Genomic DNA, 20,329 nt, shown 5'->3' with positions numbered 1-20,329 from the left:
CATCAAAATCAAGCATTTCCCAGCTGTTTATAGATGGATTTTGTTCAAACCTTGTATATACGTTGGACACTATAGGACCTTGATGCACAACATGTTGTTTTACGATCTGATTTAAGATGGCCGAATGGCGTCCATTTTTGTGCTGAAAAATCCTTAAAAATCCAGCATTTCTCGGCTGTTTACAGATGGATTTTGTTCAAACTTTGTATATACATTAGACATTATGGGCCCTTCATGCAAACATTTTTTTTTTTCAGATAAGATTCAAAATGGCTGCCAAATGAATGTGGTTCTCGTGCCATATCTCTGACTTGTTTTGACTGATTATGTTCAAATTTTAAATATTCATTATACATCATGTCATAGATAAACAGATATATTGGTTCGACGATCATATTCAAAATGGCCGAATGGTGGTCATTTTTGTGCTAAAAAAATCATCAAATATCAAGCATTTCTGGCATTTATGGATGGATTTCAGTCAAACTTGGTACATACATTAGACATTACTTGTTCCTGATGCACGTCATTTTATTTGTCAGGTTGGATTCAAAATGGCTGACTGGCGGCCATTTTGTTTTAATGATTGGGCTTCTAGAGCCATGTCTCTTAAATGCTTTGACTGATTATGTTCAAATTTTATATATTCGTTATAAATCATGTTATATATATACATGTATTCAAAATGGTTGATTTTGAATGCTGTTCCAGAGCAATATCACTCAATATGGACAAGTACTTGTTTGACGATCAGATACAAATGTCAATCATTTTAATGTTAAAAAAATCATATTTCTGACATGGTTATATTCCAGCTATATTACTATATAAACAAAACTATATATCTTAAATTTGATAACTAACGGGGACTGTGCCATGCATGGCTTGTTTCTTGTGGTTCACATAAACATTGGTATTGTATAAAGTCTGTGGTGTTAGTGGTTCATAGGATATAGGAGGTTGTGTATTACCGTTTGAATTGTAGATCCTAGTATCATATTTGAAATAGATTAATAGATCCTGTATTTCAAGGAAGGCTATAGATCCATCAGGTCTTGTAAGAATGCATCTGTTCTGTGGGGAATGTATGGCATCTGATCTAATCCTCGTTATGGGATACAGCCATGTTTATTGCGACGTTTATTGTTATCTCTTGAAATACGTGTATAGTCCATTTCAAGTAAACTGAAAGTTGTTAAGGGATATTTCTGACGTGTACTTTATGTGCAATGTAACAGAGATTTTGACTACCAATAGATGACCTTTCATGCACTGCGAGGTCTGGGATGAACGTCTGCAAAAAAAACTATTCAATTTGAATTTCTTTTGTTATTGCTCTCTGTCGAAATGCCGATCTTTGAGAGAGGAATATTGCATAGAGATATCATTACTTCATCACAATTGCTCATTATTACATGCAGAAATACTCCAAAAAAATTTCACGTTTGCTAAATTCCAGCGATGTTTTGACGCCATTATGACCTTTATTTGTCCTGTTTTTACGTTCGATTTCACGTATAAGCAGGATCTCTCCCAGTGATCGCAATTCAATGACACTTAATTAGATGAATTATCATGCGAATATTTTGGTTTAGTGTTTTAAGGTGTGGTTTAATTGGCTGTTATTACAATAGTTCCTCTTCATCAGGTGTAATTAATAACACTTTACTGTTCGTAAACTTCCCCAATTTTACGTTTCGAGTGCATTTTCTGGACATTAAATTAACCGGTTTTAATTTTATATCCCATTTAGATTACTACTAATATTAATTAGGCATCTTTCTTGCATTTGGTGGTCAGCTGAATATGCAAATTTAATTACCAGAAATACCCGCATTCGCAACCTATTTTGTGATTGACATAAATCCATACTAGAAGCCTAATATATATATTGGGATCATTAGTGTTTGTAGTAGTTTTCTTCTCTCAATAAGGGAAGATAGATATTCAATTCCAATCTTTTAATTAACATCATTTTTATTTAATAATTTACCAATTGCAGAAGAAAAAGATGTTGAATGCCACAGAGTCAACTTTTGTCGATTCAAAAAAAAAAAAATTAAATGAACATGGCATTATGTGAGTTTGGTCTAAAAGTAAACAAAGAATTTATATAAAAGTGCATATTGTTATGCAAAATTTTGGACAACATTTTTTGGGGGAAAATCGTGGCGTCCAAAAGTTACCTAAGTGGGAATGTTATTTGTATGTGGACAGTTTGGAGACAAAAATACATGGCACCGTGCGACCCAACAGAAAATAATAACATTTTAACTTGGCCTCTCCAGGAGGATTAATGGTCCGACCCTTAATTACATTTACTTACATGTCAAGAGATAAGGCATTAAATAAGGTGTGCTATGAACTTGTATTGGGAGGGTGACAGTTTTTGGGAGTTTTTTTTTTTATTTAGATTCTAGATTAGCGTAGAGATAATTTGCCAGTTCATTAACCTGTTTATGTCCTAGCAGGCTGTTCCAATTAGTATCCTCTAGTGGGGGAAAAAAATAACTGGGTCATGTGACCCGGACCTTTGTTAAATATATCTGGTCTGTATGCATTCACAGAATAATTTGATGCTGTATACAATTAAGTAGCTGTATGATATTGCTAAAGGTCAATCAAAGGTCATGCCATGGTCTGCTATTTCAAGGGTCCCCATAACACGTACTGTAAACCATCAAATTGACACCGATATAGATATTCGTGATTTGAATCTCGTTAACGATGCAATTTTGTGCAAATCTGTGTGAGTCGCAGAAAACAGTTCACTGCTAAAAAAAAAAAATTGTGATTTTACACGATTGGTGAAAATTTTTCTCTTGGGTTCAATTTTACGAGTTAATTGAATAGTTCCAAATGTAATAAATGTAATATTGCTAGGTAACTTACGATTGACAAACCTATGTACATAGCATAGTACGTAAATATCTTCATAGTGCAGACAGTGTAAATTTTGTTGGTTTGTACATCATAACGGAACGAAAACGTTTTGTTTGTCGTTATCATCTGTATTGTTTTGTCGGGAGATTATTTCATGCCATGGTTTGTTTTGGTGCGGCATTTCAAAACATTTTGAGGTGGCGAGTGGTGAAAAATCTAGGAGCAAGTATGAAGTACTGTAAACACATTAATTATTAAGGTTTTTATTTTCGCTACTTTCATTGATAAGTTAAATTCACGCAAACATGTAGAATGAAACCATTGTTTATTGTCAAGTTCGTGAGCCCAGTGAAATTGCTCAAAATGGTGAAATTAAATGCCAGTAAAAATAAATGGTTTTACACTGTAATATTTACTCTAATGGAAGTACACATGGACCAAAATTCGCGTTTAACAGAATACTAGATCATTGAAATCTAACATATTTTGATCATAGTCACACGTTTGTCATATAATAAATAAGCGCATGCTCTACTAATATTTCACTTTTTTTTCAAAAAAATCACTGAAATCTAGAAAGAAGTCTTGCTGAGCAATCGGAACAATTTACACTTAATTTATCATACTTGAGGGAAAAACAAGTTGGTACAGTCTGATCTAGATCATAATCTGTTTGAAATCAAACCGAATATTGAATACAGCAGTGGAATTTTTAGCCTTAGCAGCAGCAGTCGTTTCCTAGTTACATGCGGTTCATCCCAGAATGCATTGCTTTGAGGCCATTAAGTCAAGGTGTTCTTATTATTGGTTTTACCTCTATTTTTATCCCCTGGGGAGCTGTAAAATTTAAGCTCAAATGTCAAATGTATGTGGCTTTTTTTTTTTATAGTTTTAAGGTCAAGTGCGCATGTTTTTAATAATTGTGGATTTATTTCAAATTAATTGTATGAATAATTGTGATTTATATCTGAGATTAATGAGTTCCTTATTTTATGTTTTTTTCTTTCTAAATATGTTTGTCGATACAAACCACAATGTTCACTATTGTTTTGTTTGTTTTCGCCTCAGTGCTTTCACTTACGGTTCGCTCAGCTGTGTTATCAACACAATAGTCACATGCAGTCTGAAGCTGTCTACCATGCCTTCAGAATGATTATGCCACCAGAAAACAATGAAAATAAAAAAAAAAGACAAATAAATAAAAATAAACAGCTGTATGTAAATATATGAAACTTAAAATCAGAAAGTCAGCTCTGAACATGCTGTTTTATTGTACATACAGTATATAGACGTGCATTTCTTTGATCACATTCAATGTTACACTTCCAAAAAAACCTGAAAAAGAGAAATGAATGTAGAATGTTAATAATTTGACTCCATGCATGACCTTTAAAAGGTCACACATCCTGGTACTTTCTGGGGGTACAGATCCACTATTAATGAGATTTCTCAATTATTTTCCCACTAAAAATGCAAGCAGTTGTCATAGTTCCTAAACAGTTAAGAATGTCAAAAAATGATGTATCATATTAGAAATTATTGCTGTTTTAGATACCAATACCCCCAAGAATACCAGGATGTGTCAGGGGTCATGCATGTGTCATATTTGTGTTACAGTAGATACTCTGTTTGACTTATGCATATGCTATGATCTGCTATCTAGTATTGCTGATTTTAAGATAAGAAAACTGCTTTACATATGTACTGCATGTGTAATAGACTAGAAATTGGTGACGTGAATTATAAATAGGTGTATTCATTGATCCCTGGTGTTATGCATAGCAAAGTCCTGCTTGTGGTTCCAATAGTCAGGTGACTGAGTAGTCTGTCCATCTGTCTGATCCTTCATTTGTGTGTATGATTCTTCTTAAGTAAATGTTTCTAGAAAGATTCAGCATGGCATTTCTATCGCTAACGGGACTTCTGATGGCTAACTTGATTCAAACTTTACATATAGACATGAGAAGGCATATTTGCATATCATTTTGCTTTGCATTCTGATCAAAGATGGCCAACTGGTGGCCGTTTAATTTGCGAAATCACACATGTTTTGTAGACCAAAATGATTGAATTTTGAATTGGATGTTGGATTATAAGACAAATATGGTTTAAAGTGCACTATTCAGGCAAAAATATGCTCTTATATGATTGTCACTTTTTGTCGTCTTATTCATAGAATATTTATCAACAAGTAAATTCCTCTCAATATACGACTTTGTGTAATGTTTGATTAATTCCTGATATGCAAATTAAATATGCTAATACTTTGTACTTTCCATTGATTAAGATCCTTTTAATCTTAATCAGACCAGAAAAAGTCATATGATAAAAAAAAATATTATTCAAACAATAATTTTCCATAAATTATAATATTTAATGTGATCAAAAATGTAGGGCAGCTGTCAGAATTACTCTGTTGGTGTTTTGTACACTACATGCGTGCGTGGTGACGAAACATTAGCGTTTCTCTTGCATACATTATTCAAATGTACTGCAAATTTGGTGTGTTACATCAGGATGTAAGCACGAATAGTCACTGCAGTGCCTCTGAGTCATATTGGGTAATGCATTTTAGATGTCTAGACGACGACTCAAACTGCCTCCATTAGTGGTACTGTGTCCTGTATTACCATGGCTGTATTATATTCTGACTGTGTCATCTATGGTGACTGCTCGGGCTAGTCAATTTATTAAATATTATCAGGCTAGGCTGATTTATTGTCAGTGACTGAGAAATTAAAAAAATGAAATACAAAGATAAGTAAATTGTAAGTAAATTTATTTCGGCTTAAAAGAACAATTCTGTTTAAAAGATTATTATCCACAGTGTAAAAGAATGCATGCTTTTAGGGCTTCGATAGATAAACTATTTTTTTAACCACAACAACCAAGTCCACTTTTGTCGCTTTTTACATTATCAATCTATTTAAATTTTCCGTAATTTAGAAAAACAACATTGAGACCTGTTTGCAATGGAAGGTTATGTTCAATTAAGTCCAAAATAATAAAAAAATACAGATTTGGCGCTAATATCGTGGTGGAAAAAATATGGTGTACAAAGGTAAAATAGTGTGTTAGCTTTTTACAGTACACTACGGTTGAATCAACAAATATTCACTTTTCACATTTTTTCACAAACAAGCAAAAATCATGAGCACAGTTGCCATTGTTGTGATTGCCGCATTTCTGATCAATGTCAAATAATGCTTGAATTAATTCTTGAGATGTGTAGTCATTCTTAGTTTTTTTCTTATGTGAAATCACGAAATCAAATACCCACAGAATATGCAAATAAAGCATAATTTAATAATTCTACAAATTCATGAGGCTGTTGCCATGGTATCCAGCCTGGTTGCCTTGATGTCTTTCAAAATACTGTAAAATGACTAATTTTCACTGGGTTTAAATTTCACTGATTTAGCATTTCAGGCATAACACAATTTTTGTCTATTTGGTTCGAAATTAAGATTGAATTCAGTAAAAATTATAGAAACTGAACAAATTCTCCATTGTGTCACATCATAGTCACACGAATATAAAAGAGTTTCAATTGCAAATAAAAGTCTTGCTGTTCTATCCTAAAAATGTGGCTTACATATTTTTGCAGTCGTCTTGAATTCATTGTTCACTTCACCACCAATGGACAGTTTACATTATAACATTTGTCATTCTCGCTTAGACACTGGATAATATTTTACTGAATCCGCATTTTCCATGTATAATATTATGAAAAAGAGAAATTGATGTAAATAAATAAATCCGTACTGTTGTCTGTGATATGAACAATTGTTAGAAGCAAAATTGTATTTTTTGAGTGGTTGAACTATTAATTATTATTTTTTATTGGTGGGTTTATTCAGTGATAACATGGGTGTCATAGATAGTGGTCATTTCAAACATAAAGTGTGAAAAAACACAGAAAGACTGAAGGCATAATAATTTCTCATCAGTAAGAAGAAGAAATGTTCATCAAGATTAATCGATTGAACTGAATGTTCTTCGAGGTAATAACCATATTTGCTCTATCAGTAGTGCATCAATTACATAAATTGCAGTCAAAACAAGTAATATTTTAATAATTCAGTTAACAACAAATGTAATTTTTGGTTAGTATGTTCTTCTTTCGGAGATGCACTTCTAATAGAACAAATGCATTGGAAAAGGTATAATACATTCAAGAGTTGATACAGTAAGAGTGAAAAAAAAAAAAAGATTACTTGAGTCCATTTCCACTGCATACCGGTACTTTTGATTTCTGCTATTACTACTGTAAAATCTGTATTAGAAGCCACATCCCTAATAGAAGTCCCACCCATTCTTTTTGAATAATTGAGAACCAAAAATTTACCATTTCTCATATGTGTAGATGCTCTAATAGAAGCCGCATCCCCTCTGTTGCATTGTACCATTTTAATAGAAGCCGCAGCTTCTAATACAAATTTTACACTACTAACAGTAACAATTCTTGATTATGTTATTGTGGTCTGGGTAATTCGATTCATGTCTTTAAATGGCCAGTAGCTTAGATGTATAGGGATTTACTTGGATTACTGTCATAATAACTTAATACCATCTAGATCTCTCTGCTATCACTTGAACTTCAGATAATAGAAGATTTGATGAAAATTCATCAGTGTCAATGTTTCCAATTCTGAAATGTTTTCAATTAAATAAATAATTCTGGCAGCTGCTTTGTAATGTAATCAGGCTTCCATATCTTATTTTCACAAAGATAGGTTATGGTAATTACAGTCGGTCAGTTTGTTTTCTTATTTTCTGAAACATACGATACTACCACATGATAGTTTTTGTAAAGCTTGATTATTTTTCAGCTAATAAAAAATAATTAGCATAATAACTTGTTAATCCTGTTTATCGCATTTTTATCTCAATAATTTATCAAATATATATATGTTAAAAGTGTCATATTTAAATTATCAAGCTAATTTCCCTTCCTCATCCCTTCCCTTTCTTCCGGGACAAAAAAATTATTCGTCAAATTTAATGGTACAGTTATTTCTTGGTCGTTTCCTTAAACTGAATTTAGTTCAATTTCTCTTCAGATATACTCAAGTTGCCATCCTTGACCTGAAAGTTTATTCAATCATTTCTATATTTTCCTTCAGTGTGTGGATAAACAGTAATTTATTAGCTCTGCGCCTGGGACTCATATGTACATGTAGGATATGAAATGATAAAATAGCTTCACTGGTAAATACAGATTAAATTATAATCTTCATCACTCATATTGTTCACACTGATTGACAAGTTTGTTTTGATTTAATGCCAAATGCAGTGTGTAGTTACCTGAGAGAAAATCAGTAAAATTATCACAGATTTTCGGCAAATGTACGCATGTGATGTATTGAGTTCTACCGTCTACAAGTATGCTCGTTCATGTCCGGACTTGGCTGGCTGACTGTAGTTGAACCTTAAAATCAGTATCCAGTGTCGGTCAGACACGTGTATAATATTGCCATCCAGGACAAGAGATGACCCAGATACAGATTACTGTGTCAATCAACATCACTGAATTTAAATAGCAAAGCAATCAGCTCGGTGACTTGGGACATGGTTCACCTGCATATGTCCTTTGTTGTTCCCTCGCACAAAGCCACATTGTAATGACTGTATACAGAGTCTCGCTGTGGGCTTTGAATCGCCCTGGTATGTCTGCATGAAATGTATCAGGTCCAGAAATGATTAATGAGGCTGCAAGTCTATTTTCTCTAGTAAGACTTAATAATGCTGGGTATGCCTGGGTACAATGAATGGCTGATATATATATATATACATATACATAATGTGAAAAAAGGGTCACCTTCTGTTGGCGTCTTTTGTTGTAGCAGTTCAACTGGTGTGTTGTATTTTGAAGTGGTGTATCTTATTTCCAGCTTTTCTTCACCTCCTCCATGGATTTGGTGATGATATTGTCTGTTAGTTTAGCTATCCCAGTATGCACTGCAGCTGATTTGACATTCCTAATTTCATTTATTAAATGGTGTGTATATTAGATTGATCTTCTGATTCCAGTTGAAATGTTGTTGCAATATTTGGCGTTTGTTTATTTCTGTAATATTTGGCGTTTGTCCATGTGTGTAATATTTGGCGTTTGTCTATTTCTGTAATATTTGGCGTTTGTCCATGTGTGTAATATTTGGCGTTTGTCTATTTCTGTAATATTTGGCGTTTGTCCATGTGTGTAATATTTGGCGTTTGTCTATTTCTGTAATATTTGGCGTTTGTCCATGTGTGTAATATTTGGCGTTTGTCTATTTCTGTAATATTTGGCGTTTGTCCATGTGTGTAATATTTGCCGTTTGTCTGCATAACCTTGAAGTTTGTTATATTAGCCCTGGTGGTAGATTATCGCAGTTGTCATTAATTATTAGACAAATACTTGTGTGTTTACATACGCCCATGTTTTGTTGGTCATTCTGCAATGACTTGTACATTTCGATATTCGTTATCCACCTTCCTCCTAAGTAAGGTAGGTTTGTTAGTTATTACCGTGTAGTTTTGAAAGTTAAAATTTAACATCTGTTCAATGATCAGAATCGTGTGTTTGAGTGCTGTCAGTGTTGCTGCTTTGTGTACAACTGTATCAACTGTATAGGTTGGTTAAATCATAACAAGTTCTGCCATCTTCTTTCTTTCTCGCAACTAAGGTGTTCACCACCAGTGCGATTGTGTCTCTTTCTGATATGAAGCAAGGAGTCAAATGTTATTTGGTCGATCGCACATCTTTGTCAACTGTGTTTTTTTTTTCTCTCTCTCATCACAAGCCTTCTTCTCTTTCGCTTTCCAACCATCATGGTCCTTACATGTACCTCTGTTGTTCCATAGTGACATTAGATCAGCTATACTGTTACACTGTGTCGTAACTATAAGCAAAATGACGATGGTTTTCTGTGCTTGCTTCTCATAAGTAAATTTTGAAACTGAGAATTGTGCGTTTTGTAAGATCTTATTTATTATTATAGCGTTATTGACGATACTGGAATAATTACAGTTTCAGGATTTTTTTTTTTCAAATATCATGCATAGCCAGTTTTGATCGACTCATTTTGTGGCTCATTTAAAATTTCTGGCATTTTGCGCTTTTCTAAAAAAAATTTTTTATGATTTAGTTGATATCAGAAAGTTCATATCACCGTCTGATATTATGCTTCAGAATAAATCGTGACAGCAAGTCACAACATCAATATTCAAATCAAAGGAGTCATAAACTGATGTTTCGTCATTTCTATTTCTAGAACTGTCAAAGGCCAATCCACCCTTCAAAGTCAACAAGTTAAAAAACTGTCATCGTTTTTAAGCATATGCAGATTTACTTGTTGTCATGCGTAAAACGTGTGAAATTTCTCTTCCATCTTTGACTACATTGAGGAAGAAATTTTTTGCAAGTTTGTATTTACTGAGCAGAATGCAATTTTTCATCTTTTTGTCGTATGCTGTGTCAGTCCTGTTTATTTGACAAATCTTCTGTTCCTGGCAGTCGTGTACCAGTGTCTATTTCAAGATCAAGTTATGCATAAATAAATTGTAGATTGTTTTAATTGATTTCATCAGAGCTAATTATTTCTATATACCAGTAAATATACGTTGTGTGTTCTGATAATAATAACAGAGTGACCTTCACGAGGTCACATCAGCCCAATGACCTTTGTTCCCACCCTTGTTTTCTGTCACTGTACCTGCTCAGTGTTCTATATTCTTCTCAAAAGTTGTATCAAATACTGTAAAACCATTTATTTTCACTGGCATACAATTTCACTATTTTGACATTTTAAAAAATTTCACTGGGTTTTAAAGTTCACAAACTTGTTAAGGAAATAATGAGTTCTATTGTTATTCTACAAGTTCATATGGATTTAATTTAGCAAATGTCAACTACCAATGAAAATAGCTAAATTAAAAACCAGTGAATAATTAATAATTTTACAGTGTTTATTTTTCTTTTACCCTGAACTTTAGGTGCAAAGTTTGTACGTTTTAATTATTTTCCTATAATTTCTTTGTTAATTTTTAGACCTAATTACCACTCTAAATTTCTATAGGCTACAGGGCTTGATCGAAATTATTGATGAAATCTGAAAACATTTTTTTGGTCTTACTTTGTGAAAGTTGATATTGAAGTTGACTTCGGCCACTGATCACATATCCCAAAATCTGAAATTGAGGTGGCATGGTTTAGGCAGTTTGTGATTCTCTGCAGTGACGCTATTGTATATCAGGTGATGTTAGTTCCAGACAATGTCTACATGGTTATGTAGTGTCTATATCTCTTGTAATGTATACATGCCTCCGTGAAGTGTCTAGTGTTCTTTCTCTTCCCTAAAAATAGTTCACTTTCATAACCACATAAGGTCACACATCCTGGTATTTTTGGTGGTATGACAACATCACAAACATGCACAATTAAGGCATTTTAATGTATATTTATGTTGCCAACAGAAACATTTTATTCAAGTAGTTAAATCAAATAATCAAGTCTTGGAAATTGCGTTGAAATATCAATAGAATAAAATTATTTTTGATTTTCATACCTACAGATGTACCAGGATGTGTGACCTTTTAAAGGTCATGAAAGTGGACTATGGTGGGCAGCATGATGGTTATGTAATAATAATTAGTATAGTAGATTATTTTAAAACAAAAGCCTTCATTAGCATATGAATTAATCTTAATTGTCTTCTAGAAAGTTTATGCACTGCAAAACTCAAAGGTGCCGAGAGGGAAAGTTGTTCCCTTAGTGCGTGTATAGTTTCTGTGGTGCCGGCTAGATCCCCAGCATTGAAATGAATTCCTGCACATGGAATTAAACTGTTTCCTTTTTCCTGCCATCGTTGAATGGATGTATGAGGAAGTAAGGCATCTGTAGGCACAATCTTTCTTTCAACATAAAGTATGTCTAAGTCAATTAAAATGCCTGTGATATTTTTAAAATTATACCGCATCTTTTGCGCAAGTCTGCAAAACCTTGGAGACTTGAAACCTGCAGGTTTTGCTTTGAAGTTTAGTAATCATGTGGAGAATGGCATAAGAGCTCCATTGAACTTGCACGAAATAATAAGATATACTGCATTTCACAATTGCTTAGAATTGTTGACAGTCTTGTATGCTAGGCTTTACGAATTACTGATCATGATAGCTACATTGTTAAGGTAGTTGCGCTTGTCTTGTATATTTGAATGTTGGACCTTAGTTCAGAGTGAGGTTGACTGTCATTAGAGGTACATACAGTATTTGTGGATCCAATCTGCTATTAACCTAGGGTCAGGGCAAGTCGCAATTGAGAAATGACATCACTGACGTATATGATCTTATTAAAAATAATACAAAAAAATTTCCCATTCCATCATCTCATTCTAATAATTCTTATGTCTTACAGACTCTTGTATATTGATGAAACAGCGAGTATCTCGATGTGAAATCTTAGTAGATTTCGTAGTGATAGTTGAATAATTACTGCTGTCGGCGAAACCAACACTGGGGTAGAACAAATTGCCACAATCGCAGCACGATGCCATCGCTTCCCACTCGGGTGTCCAATATAAAAGATCCAAATGTGCAAGCTCTCTTCTCCGACGATGATCCTGAAAAGTTGTTTGAAGATCTACGAGAAATTGGACATGGCAGCTTTGGCGCTGTCTATTATGTGAGTATTTTGTATCGAAAATAATTTTTATTAGCAATGTCTTGTGTGTGTTAACATGTCAAAATATATCTGACGGTTTATTACCCTTAACTTTTTTAGTGGCATAATTTTTTTTTTGAGTTAAATTTTGCTAATTTTTGTTTTGCGATAATTTTGGATTATGAATAGAATCCCCCCCCCCCCCATTGGCTGCCGACCTTGATTAAGATTATCAACAAACAATGGAAAAACAATTACTGGTTTTTGTTCTGTGGATGAAAGTCGTCTTTTGCGCTCAAAGGCTCAAAGTAGGTGTATACTGATGTAAATGTTCACGGTACTAGATGAAAGTAAAACTATAGTGCTCTTTGTTCTGTAGGCAAGAAATACCAAGACCAATGAGGTAGTAGCTATTAAGAAGATGTCGTATAATGGCAGACAATCACATGAAGTAAGTTATATACAATGCTCGGACAAATTTGGTGCCTGGGGTGCTGGGGGTTATTTGTGCAAGGTTAATATCCTCTTGGCAAGAGGATACAATCGCCCATATTTGGCGTGTAACATTTGTTTCTGCACTCTCCATACTTATACACTGTTCTGTAATACAAACCAGAAATGTGGCATCTATCTTGCATAGCAGTGGCACATGCAACGGCCTCACTATATGTTACTTTTGTATTATTTTTTTTTTTCAAATTTGCAAGAATATAAAGTAAAGATTATTTAATTGTATTCAGTGATATTATCACCTGTCCCTGTTACAGGGAGTAATTATCAATGTATTTTTTTCTTCTTTTTTTCTCATCAGAAATGGCAAGACATTATAAAAGAAGTAAAGTTTCTGAGTCAGTTGAAACACAGACACTGTATAGAATATAAAGGTTGTTATCTTAGAGAGCATACAGCATGGGTAGGTGTTTTCATCTTGTCTAGTCTTTCCTGACCTGTAATCAGTTTGCCCCAACTTTCTCTGTCTGTAAATGTAGCCAGATAGTTTGACCCACCTTTCTCTCTCTGTAATTGCAGCCAGATAGTTTGACCCACCTTTCCTTCTCTGTAAATGCAGCCAGATAGTTTGACCCACCTTTCCTTCTCTGTAATTGTAGCTAGATAGTTTGACCCACCTTTCCTTCTCTGTAATTGTAGCCAGATAGTTTGACCCACCTTTCCTTCTCTGTAAATGCAGCCAGATAGTTTGACCCACCTTTCCTTCTCTGTAAATGTAGCCAGATAGTTTGACCCACCTTTCCTTCTCTGTAATTGTAGCCAGATAGTTTGACTCACCTTTCCTTCTCTGTAATTGCAGCCAGATGGTTTGACCCACCTTTCCTTCTCTGTAATTGTAGCCAGATAGTTTGACCCACCTTTCTCTCTCTGTAAATGTAGCCAGATAGTTTGACCCACCTTTCCTTCTCTGTAATTGTAGCCAGATAGTTTGACCCACCTTTCCTTCTCTGTAATTGTAGCCAGATAGTTTGACCCACCTTTCCTTCTCTGTAAATGTAGCCAGATAGTTTGACCCACCGTGACATTATGAAGACATAGTTGTCATTGACTGCCCCACTGTCACAGTATCTGGCTCAGTTGTACTTTCATGTTACTTCCTGTAGTAACATGAGGGAATTGATGTATTGGTAAATTCAGCAATAGTGAAGGTTGAAATTAACTCTGTATCATGTGGTTAATAATGTCTGATTAATTTCAACTTTCACCCAAATACATGAATGAAAAAACCAAAGCCAACTTTTGTCACATTTCACAAAACTCAGAATTTGTTTCTTATTTGTCCGTAAATTTTATTAAGATGTTTTTGAGTTCTGTATCTATTCAATAACAGTGAAATTTGGCACACAGTATAAAAACTTTTAAATTAAAATTTTTTTCTGTACTTTCCGCTTCATCCATGTCTTACGTAATAATGCTTATTATCTCTGCAGCTGGCAATGGAGTACTGTATCGGGTCGGCATCTGATATTATTGAAGGTAAGCAGAAGTTGATTGATTTTTTTCAAGTGGCTCTTCCCTATATATTACTCTTGTAATGAGTGCCTAGAAAATCTCATCAGATTGTTATATATCATATATCTGAAAAAATTATTATCTGCATTGTACAAGGGTCACTATGTGTCATCTATTTTGTCATTTCTAATTGCTTTCTATAAATAGATGCATATAGCTTTATTACAAACGTGTGTAGCATGTGTTGCATAATAATTGAATTGTGGATGATAACCGTGGGCAGTATGGTTATGAGTTACTACCTCAGCGATCAAATATACTAGTTATTCTTTACTGTAATATTTAACAGTAAAATTATTTCACTCGGCTGACACCGATATATTTGAATGTGGATACCATAGAAGTATACCCACCCTCATTCCGGACCTGATCATCTTGGGAGATATGTCCTCCTTGGTGACATTCATGTTATTTCAATACACGTGTAATTGTCAATGCATCAATAATCGCGTCTCTATCAATGATGTAAATTTTACATTAAAATCTTCAGCCTCAAAAGGGAAGTACCGTACTTTCCCGAGTATAAGCCCAGGGTCCTGAACATGTAAAATTAGGAAAAGTAGGGGGGTGGGCTTATACTCGAGGACCACCTCAGAAAAGATAATATTTTGGGGGGTTTAAAATTGTAACCATCTTTCCAACACCGAAAAATTATCCAAATTACATTTTTCGTTCACAGTGCCAGCCTTTGAGAAATATTACGTCTTTTTGATTTCCACTACACTTTTTACAATGAAGAAACAAATATGTTCATAAAAATACACACATTTTATTACAATTCGATTTACATATCGTCTGAATTTTCGGTGCAAAAATGGGTAGCGTCTGTGGGAAAAGTGTCAATAGCAAGATCTTTATCATTATCTTTGTTGGAATGTTTTCAATCGTACGCAAACTCTCGATACAAAGCAATTTCCGCCATGGTGTTTTCTATCATGATTTGACCTGAACAACTTCCTTTGACCTAATAGGTCACGTCTTTCGTTAACCAATCAAAATGCTGTGTCGTACAGACGAAGGTTTCCGATTATTGACGAAGTAATTTTTTCAACGCAATGCGGAAGTGAATTACCGCGATGTTAAAATGCGATCTGATTTCAATAAAAAATGGTGATTTTTTTCCCTATAGCTGTTGACTCGCAATTTTAGAAAGGTAAACTGGAGTAGGGGAAGTATTTAAACTTTTCACGGTCTCCAACAAGTCATGTTGGCGAATATTTTGCTCGTTCACATCCCATTCACGAAGGTCTCAATGGACACGATTATTCGGAAAAGTAAAACGATGTTCAATGACCAGGTTTCATGACTTGACGATCACATTTTTGGAGTTTTGGAGTACTTACCAAATTACAAGCCACAATTCTGAATTTTCCATTCATTTTAAGTTTTCCAAATTCTCATTTCAGTTCACAAGAAGCCGTTAGCAGAGATTGAGATATCGGCCATATGCAGCGACGCTTTAAAAGGTCTTGCGTATCTCCACGCTAATAACCGAATTCACAGAGATGTCAAAGCTGGGAATATTTTACTGACTGATAATGGCACAGTTAAATTAGGTGAGTTTTTAGTCCAGTACCTAGTTTAGTAAATTTTAAATAGTTATTACATGATTTTTTTCCGACCCAAACATCTACATGTATATTCGTCATTAAGGGGCACATCTATTCATGATGAAACGCTATAAATTCTATGGGTTATCTTGCAACCAGTTCCAATGAAAATTGGTAGTGTTCTGCTACCAAGGACAGGTGTCAATATTCACACATTTTAAACCCACATCATTTTTTTGTTGTTTTTCCAAAATATTGATCATGACTTGTAGCAAATAGAAATTATGTATATTTTGTTCAAAATTATGAAAACAGTTTTTAAAAAAATACATAAAAATGTTGCACCACAATTTTGTCCCGAAAAATTATGCTGCTCAAAAAATTAAGTCATTTCACTGTCTGTCATGGTTTAATACATTAGTTTTAATATTAGTTAAAGGAAAAAATAGACAAATTTGGTACAATCAGTAAGTAACATGTTGCTTGGAGTGCTAACTACCATAATTCCTTCTTTTCTTCTTTCACAGCTGACTTTGGTTCAGCCTCCTTTGCGTGTCCGGCCAACTCATTTGTGGGCACTCCATATTGGTAAGTAGTTTCAATCTGTCGCAGCAACTGAATATGCCGCTTTACGACTTTTCTGTTTAAAACAACATTTCAACATTGAAATAAAACAAAGATGAAATTATCACGACAATTAAAATCAAGCGTCCACATTGTCCTGTAACTTAGTATGCTTGAAGGACAGGAAATCGGGGAAAAAAATCTGGTTGTCAGAAATTTGTTATAAATTTTTCTTAGCTTAAAGAGATGATCATTGAGTAGCCAGGAAATTGAAATATATCATTCAAAACTTTACTGTTACTTTTCTTTTCACCTTTTACAAAATAACCACCCAATTTTTTTCCAAATTTTGTCAAAGATTTTGACTGAATAGCCAGGAAATTAAATAACTGTTTTTGTTGAAAAATGTCAAAAATCAAGAATTTTGTGGGGACGATATAGTGTTTAAAAAGTCAATACATGGTTGCTGTAAACTGGTATTCATATTACAAACAGTTGAGTTTCCTTTCAAATGTTGATTCTTCGGCACAAAAAGTAAAACGCAAGTCCCCACATTCACCAATGAATTGTTATTCTTGATGACTTTTAAAGGTCAGTGACATTTTATACCAATTTGTTACCTTCTTGTCTGAGCAATGAATGTATTAGATGCAACACTGAATAGAGTATTGTACCGCTAATGTGTTACATGTGTGTTTAATGTTTTTTTAGGATGGCTCCTGAGGTCATATTGGCAATGGACGAAGGTCAGTATGATGGAAAAGTTGATGTCTGGTCGCTAGGAATTACATGTATTGAATTAGGTAAGTCAAAAATCTGCAAAGAAACAGGAGTGACTTTGATTTGTGTAATATTAACATGTTGAACTTTGTAAGAAGCAACAAAAATGTTTTTTTTTTTGGTGATCAAAATCGTTAACCTTTTTATTTTAATTTTGAATAAACGTACACCTACCAAAAAAATGACAGTTTAGTTAATAAAAAGAGTTGTTAAAATAATTAGAGATTAATATTTATGTATTTTCACACATATTCGCTAAAATCGACTGGCAGGATTGTTTTGTAAATTCTTTTTCAGAATTTTATCATCAAACACAGAACGGCAAAAATCAATATAGAAATTACTCAAAAATATAATTTTAAATATGCCAAATATCAGAATGGCTAATTTTTATTGATTGTTGTATCACAATTAAAAATTACTTCAAGAATGCAAAATTAACTTTCATTTTTGATAAGCTGAAATATCCGGAATATATTTAATTATAAAATTTCACATGTTTTAAATGCATTCCAGATTTATGCATTGGTTCATTTGAAAAGAAACGTTTTAAAGGTGCATCTCATCTTTGTATCGATATAAGTCGTGACGCTAATTAATGCAAATCTACAATTTCCAGAATAGCCTGTTTTTTTTGAGGAAATTAAAATTTGTGTCAGTTCCTTCTCCTTTCAGCATTTTTTCCTGCGCTGCTGCCGCTGTCATGTAATGACTAGTTGACCTGACATAATACTTCACGTCGTTTTACACAAATGATTGATTCAGTCCTTATTCGTCAAATTAGTAATGTGATTTATTTTCAATTCATTGCACTGACATATGTAGTTGACTCGCAATATGTCATTCTTTCTTTTTCTTGAGGCAATTCAGATAATTAATAACTAAATCATCCATTTACTTGAAGTACCTCAGGTGCCAAATAATTCTACTTGATGCTGAAGCTACTCCATGACTGAAAACCGCTTTTCGTTCATGAAAGAATTTTTTTTTGTGCAAATTCAGTCAGTGAGATTTTCACAATTGTGTAGCAGTGAGAATACCAGTATTGTTGTAGAAACTTACAAAATGTTGTCCTCACTCAAGTTTTCCATTAAATTATCAAACAATGAAAAACCTAGCAACAAAAATTAAGCGTTTTACAGTATTTGCTATAATTTACATTTTCAACTTGTAACATGTAACATATTGGTTAGATGCTCTATTTACAAAGAACTATGGATGATTTCGTTATATAATGAGATTACAGTAAAAGAATTAATTATTCACTGGGTTTTAATTTCGCTTATTTCGCTGACTGGAAAATGTGCTAAATTAAAACCCAGTGAATATTTAAAATTTAGCATAGAACACATTATCTAAATGATAAAACCGTGAATTTAAAACCCACTGAATATGCCTGAAATTGTAAATTTAAACCTAGTGAATATTAGTCATTTTACAGTATTTTGGATTATTTTATTGTCTGGATCATTGCTATGTTATCAGACAATTGTTCAAAATGGTAAATTGTTGTTGAGTTTCATTACGCTGTGATGTATGTGACTATTTTGGAAATAAAAAATGTAAGGTTTGTAATAAGATATTACAGCCATGAAATGGCCATTAATCAACACTAGCCTCAGGAAAATAATCTTCTACGTTTTGACACAAATTGGCAATAAATGTATATAAAGTATACTATTAATGTAAAATCAGTTCATGTGTTTAAAACTTTCTCATTTGTCACTTACTGCATCAACCTGTGTGTGGAAAATGTTCCATGTCCCTTGATGTGACATCGCCTGTGAGCCGTGCATAACTGATTCAAAATTAACACTTCTACTTTAGTAAAACATGGAATCTGTTAAAGCTCAACACATTCTTCGTTTTTAAGGACAATGAGTAACTAACCTTTCAACCTCTAGACTTTCTCGCCCAAATTTTTCTGAACCCTTTATCTTATATTTTTCAATGTTCCTAGAAATGAACCCTAATTTTAAAGCCAACAGACAAAATTTGTGTTGATTTTCATTTTTTACTCAAAAAAAAATTAGGCTATTTGTGTTCAATATCCTGAAGGAAAGTGCAGACTATAAACGAGACTATTTTGTGAATTTGTGATGAAACAATGACTTTGTGATTTCTCTATAGCATTAAGCCGCCTCAAATCAACCGTGATCTATTGTTTCTATGACACATCGAGATGCTAATTTAGAAATTTGTAACAATCAGTATATATATATATATATTTATTTTTGTTCAGCGGAAAGAAAGCCACCACTATTCAACATGAACGCTATGAGTGCACTGTATCATATAGCACAGAACGATCCGCCAAACTTGAGTGCCGAAACATGGTCAGATGCGTTTCGTGACTTTGTAGACACTTGCTTGCGAAAAGATCCTCTCGATCGGCCGCTAGCAGAAGAGCTTTTATCTGTAAGTATGTCACATGGCATGGTGTGTATTTATATCAGTCTTTCAAAATTATTTAAACTGCAAAATTATCAATATTTAATATTTTAGACTACCAACAGAAATAAATAGCTCTAATTTTCCCAAATTATTCTTATTTACCCATACAGAAACAGTTTTGTACAAAGGACCCGCCTTCTTCTGTTATAATAGACCTGATAGAGAGGACAAAAAATGCTGTTGAGAAGCTAGATCATTTGAATTACAGAAAAATGAAGAAATTACTTGGTTACATTGACAATGCTGGTCATGATCTGCCAGTGGACGATGGAATTCAGGTAAGTGTATATATATATATAATATTTGATGTTTTGTACCTCAAACAGAAAGAACCGTAATACACATTGTGCACGTTTCTACAATGCGAGAACTTCTGCTTGATTCTGCCAGCAACTTGTTATCTGATTGGAAGTCTAGTGTTTCAGTAAGCTCTTGT

General features: G+C 33.6%; 1 protein-coding gene across 2 annotated transcripts in view; it reads left to right on the top strand.

Moving 5' to 3' along the window:
• The window catches only part of LOC100371895 (serine/threonine-protein kinase TAO1-like), a 38,090-nt gene that overhangs the window by 5,085 nt on the left and 12,676 nt on the right, over nt 1-20,329 (top strand). For both annotated transcript variants that reach the window (XM_085491082.1, XM_006824268.3), the window contains exons 2-10: nt 12,278-12,544; nt 12,903-12,974; nt 13,335-13,436; nt 14,464-14,509; nt 15,952-16,101; nt 16,623-16,683; nt 17,371-17,462; nt 19,682-19,857; nt 20,004-20,171. In XM_085491082.1, coding sequence (XP_085347208.1) covers nt 12,410-12,544; nt 12,903-12,974; nt 13,335-13,436; nt 14,464-14,509; nt 15,952-16,101; nt 16,623-16,683; nt 17,371-17,462; nt 19,682-19,857; nt 20,004-20,171 — 1,002 coding nt within the window. In that variant the 5' untranslated portion in view covers nt 12,278-12,409. The remainder of the gene's footprint in view (nt 1-12,277; nt 12,545-12,902; nt 12,975-13,334; nt 13,437-14,463; nt 14,510-15,951; nt 16,102-16,622; nt 16,684-17,370; nt 17,463-19,681; nt 19,858-20,003; nt 20,172-20,329) is intronic.

This window comes from Saccoglossus kowalevskii, chromosome 16 (genome assembly GCF_978046115.1).
Source record: "Saccoglossus kowalevskii chromosome 16, keSacKowa6.1, whole genome shotgun sequence".
NCBI lineage: Eukaryota > Metazoa > Hemichordata > Enteropneusta > Harrimaniidae > Saccoglossus > Saccoglossus kowalevskii.
The sequence above is the reverse complement of the archived record's forward strand: the minus strand, read 5'-3'. Positions and strand labels throughout refer to the sequence as shown.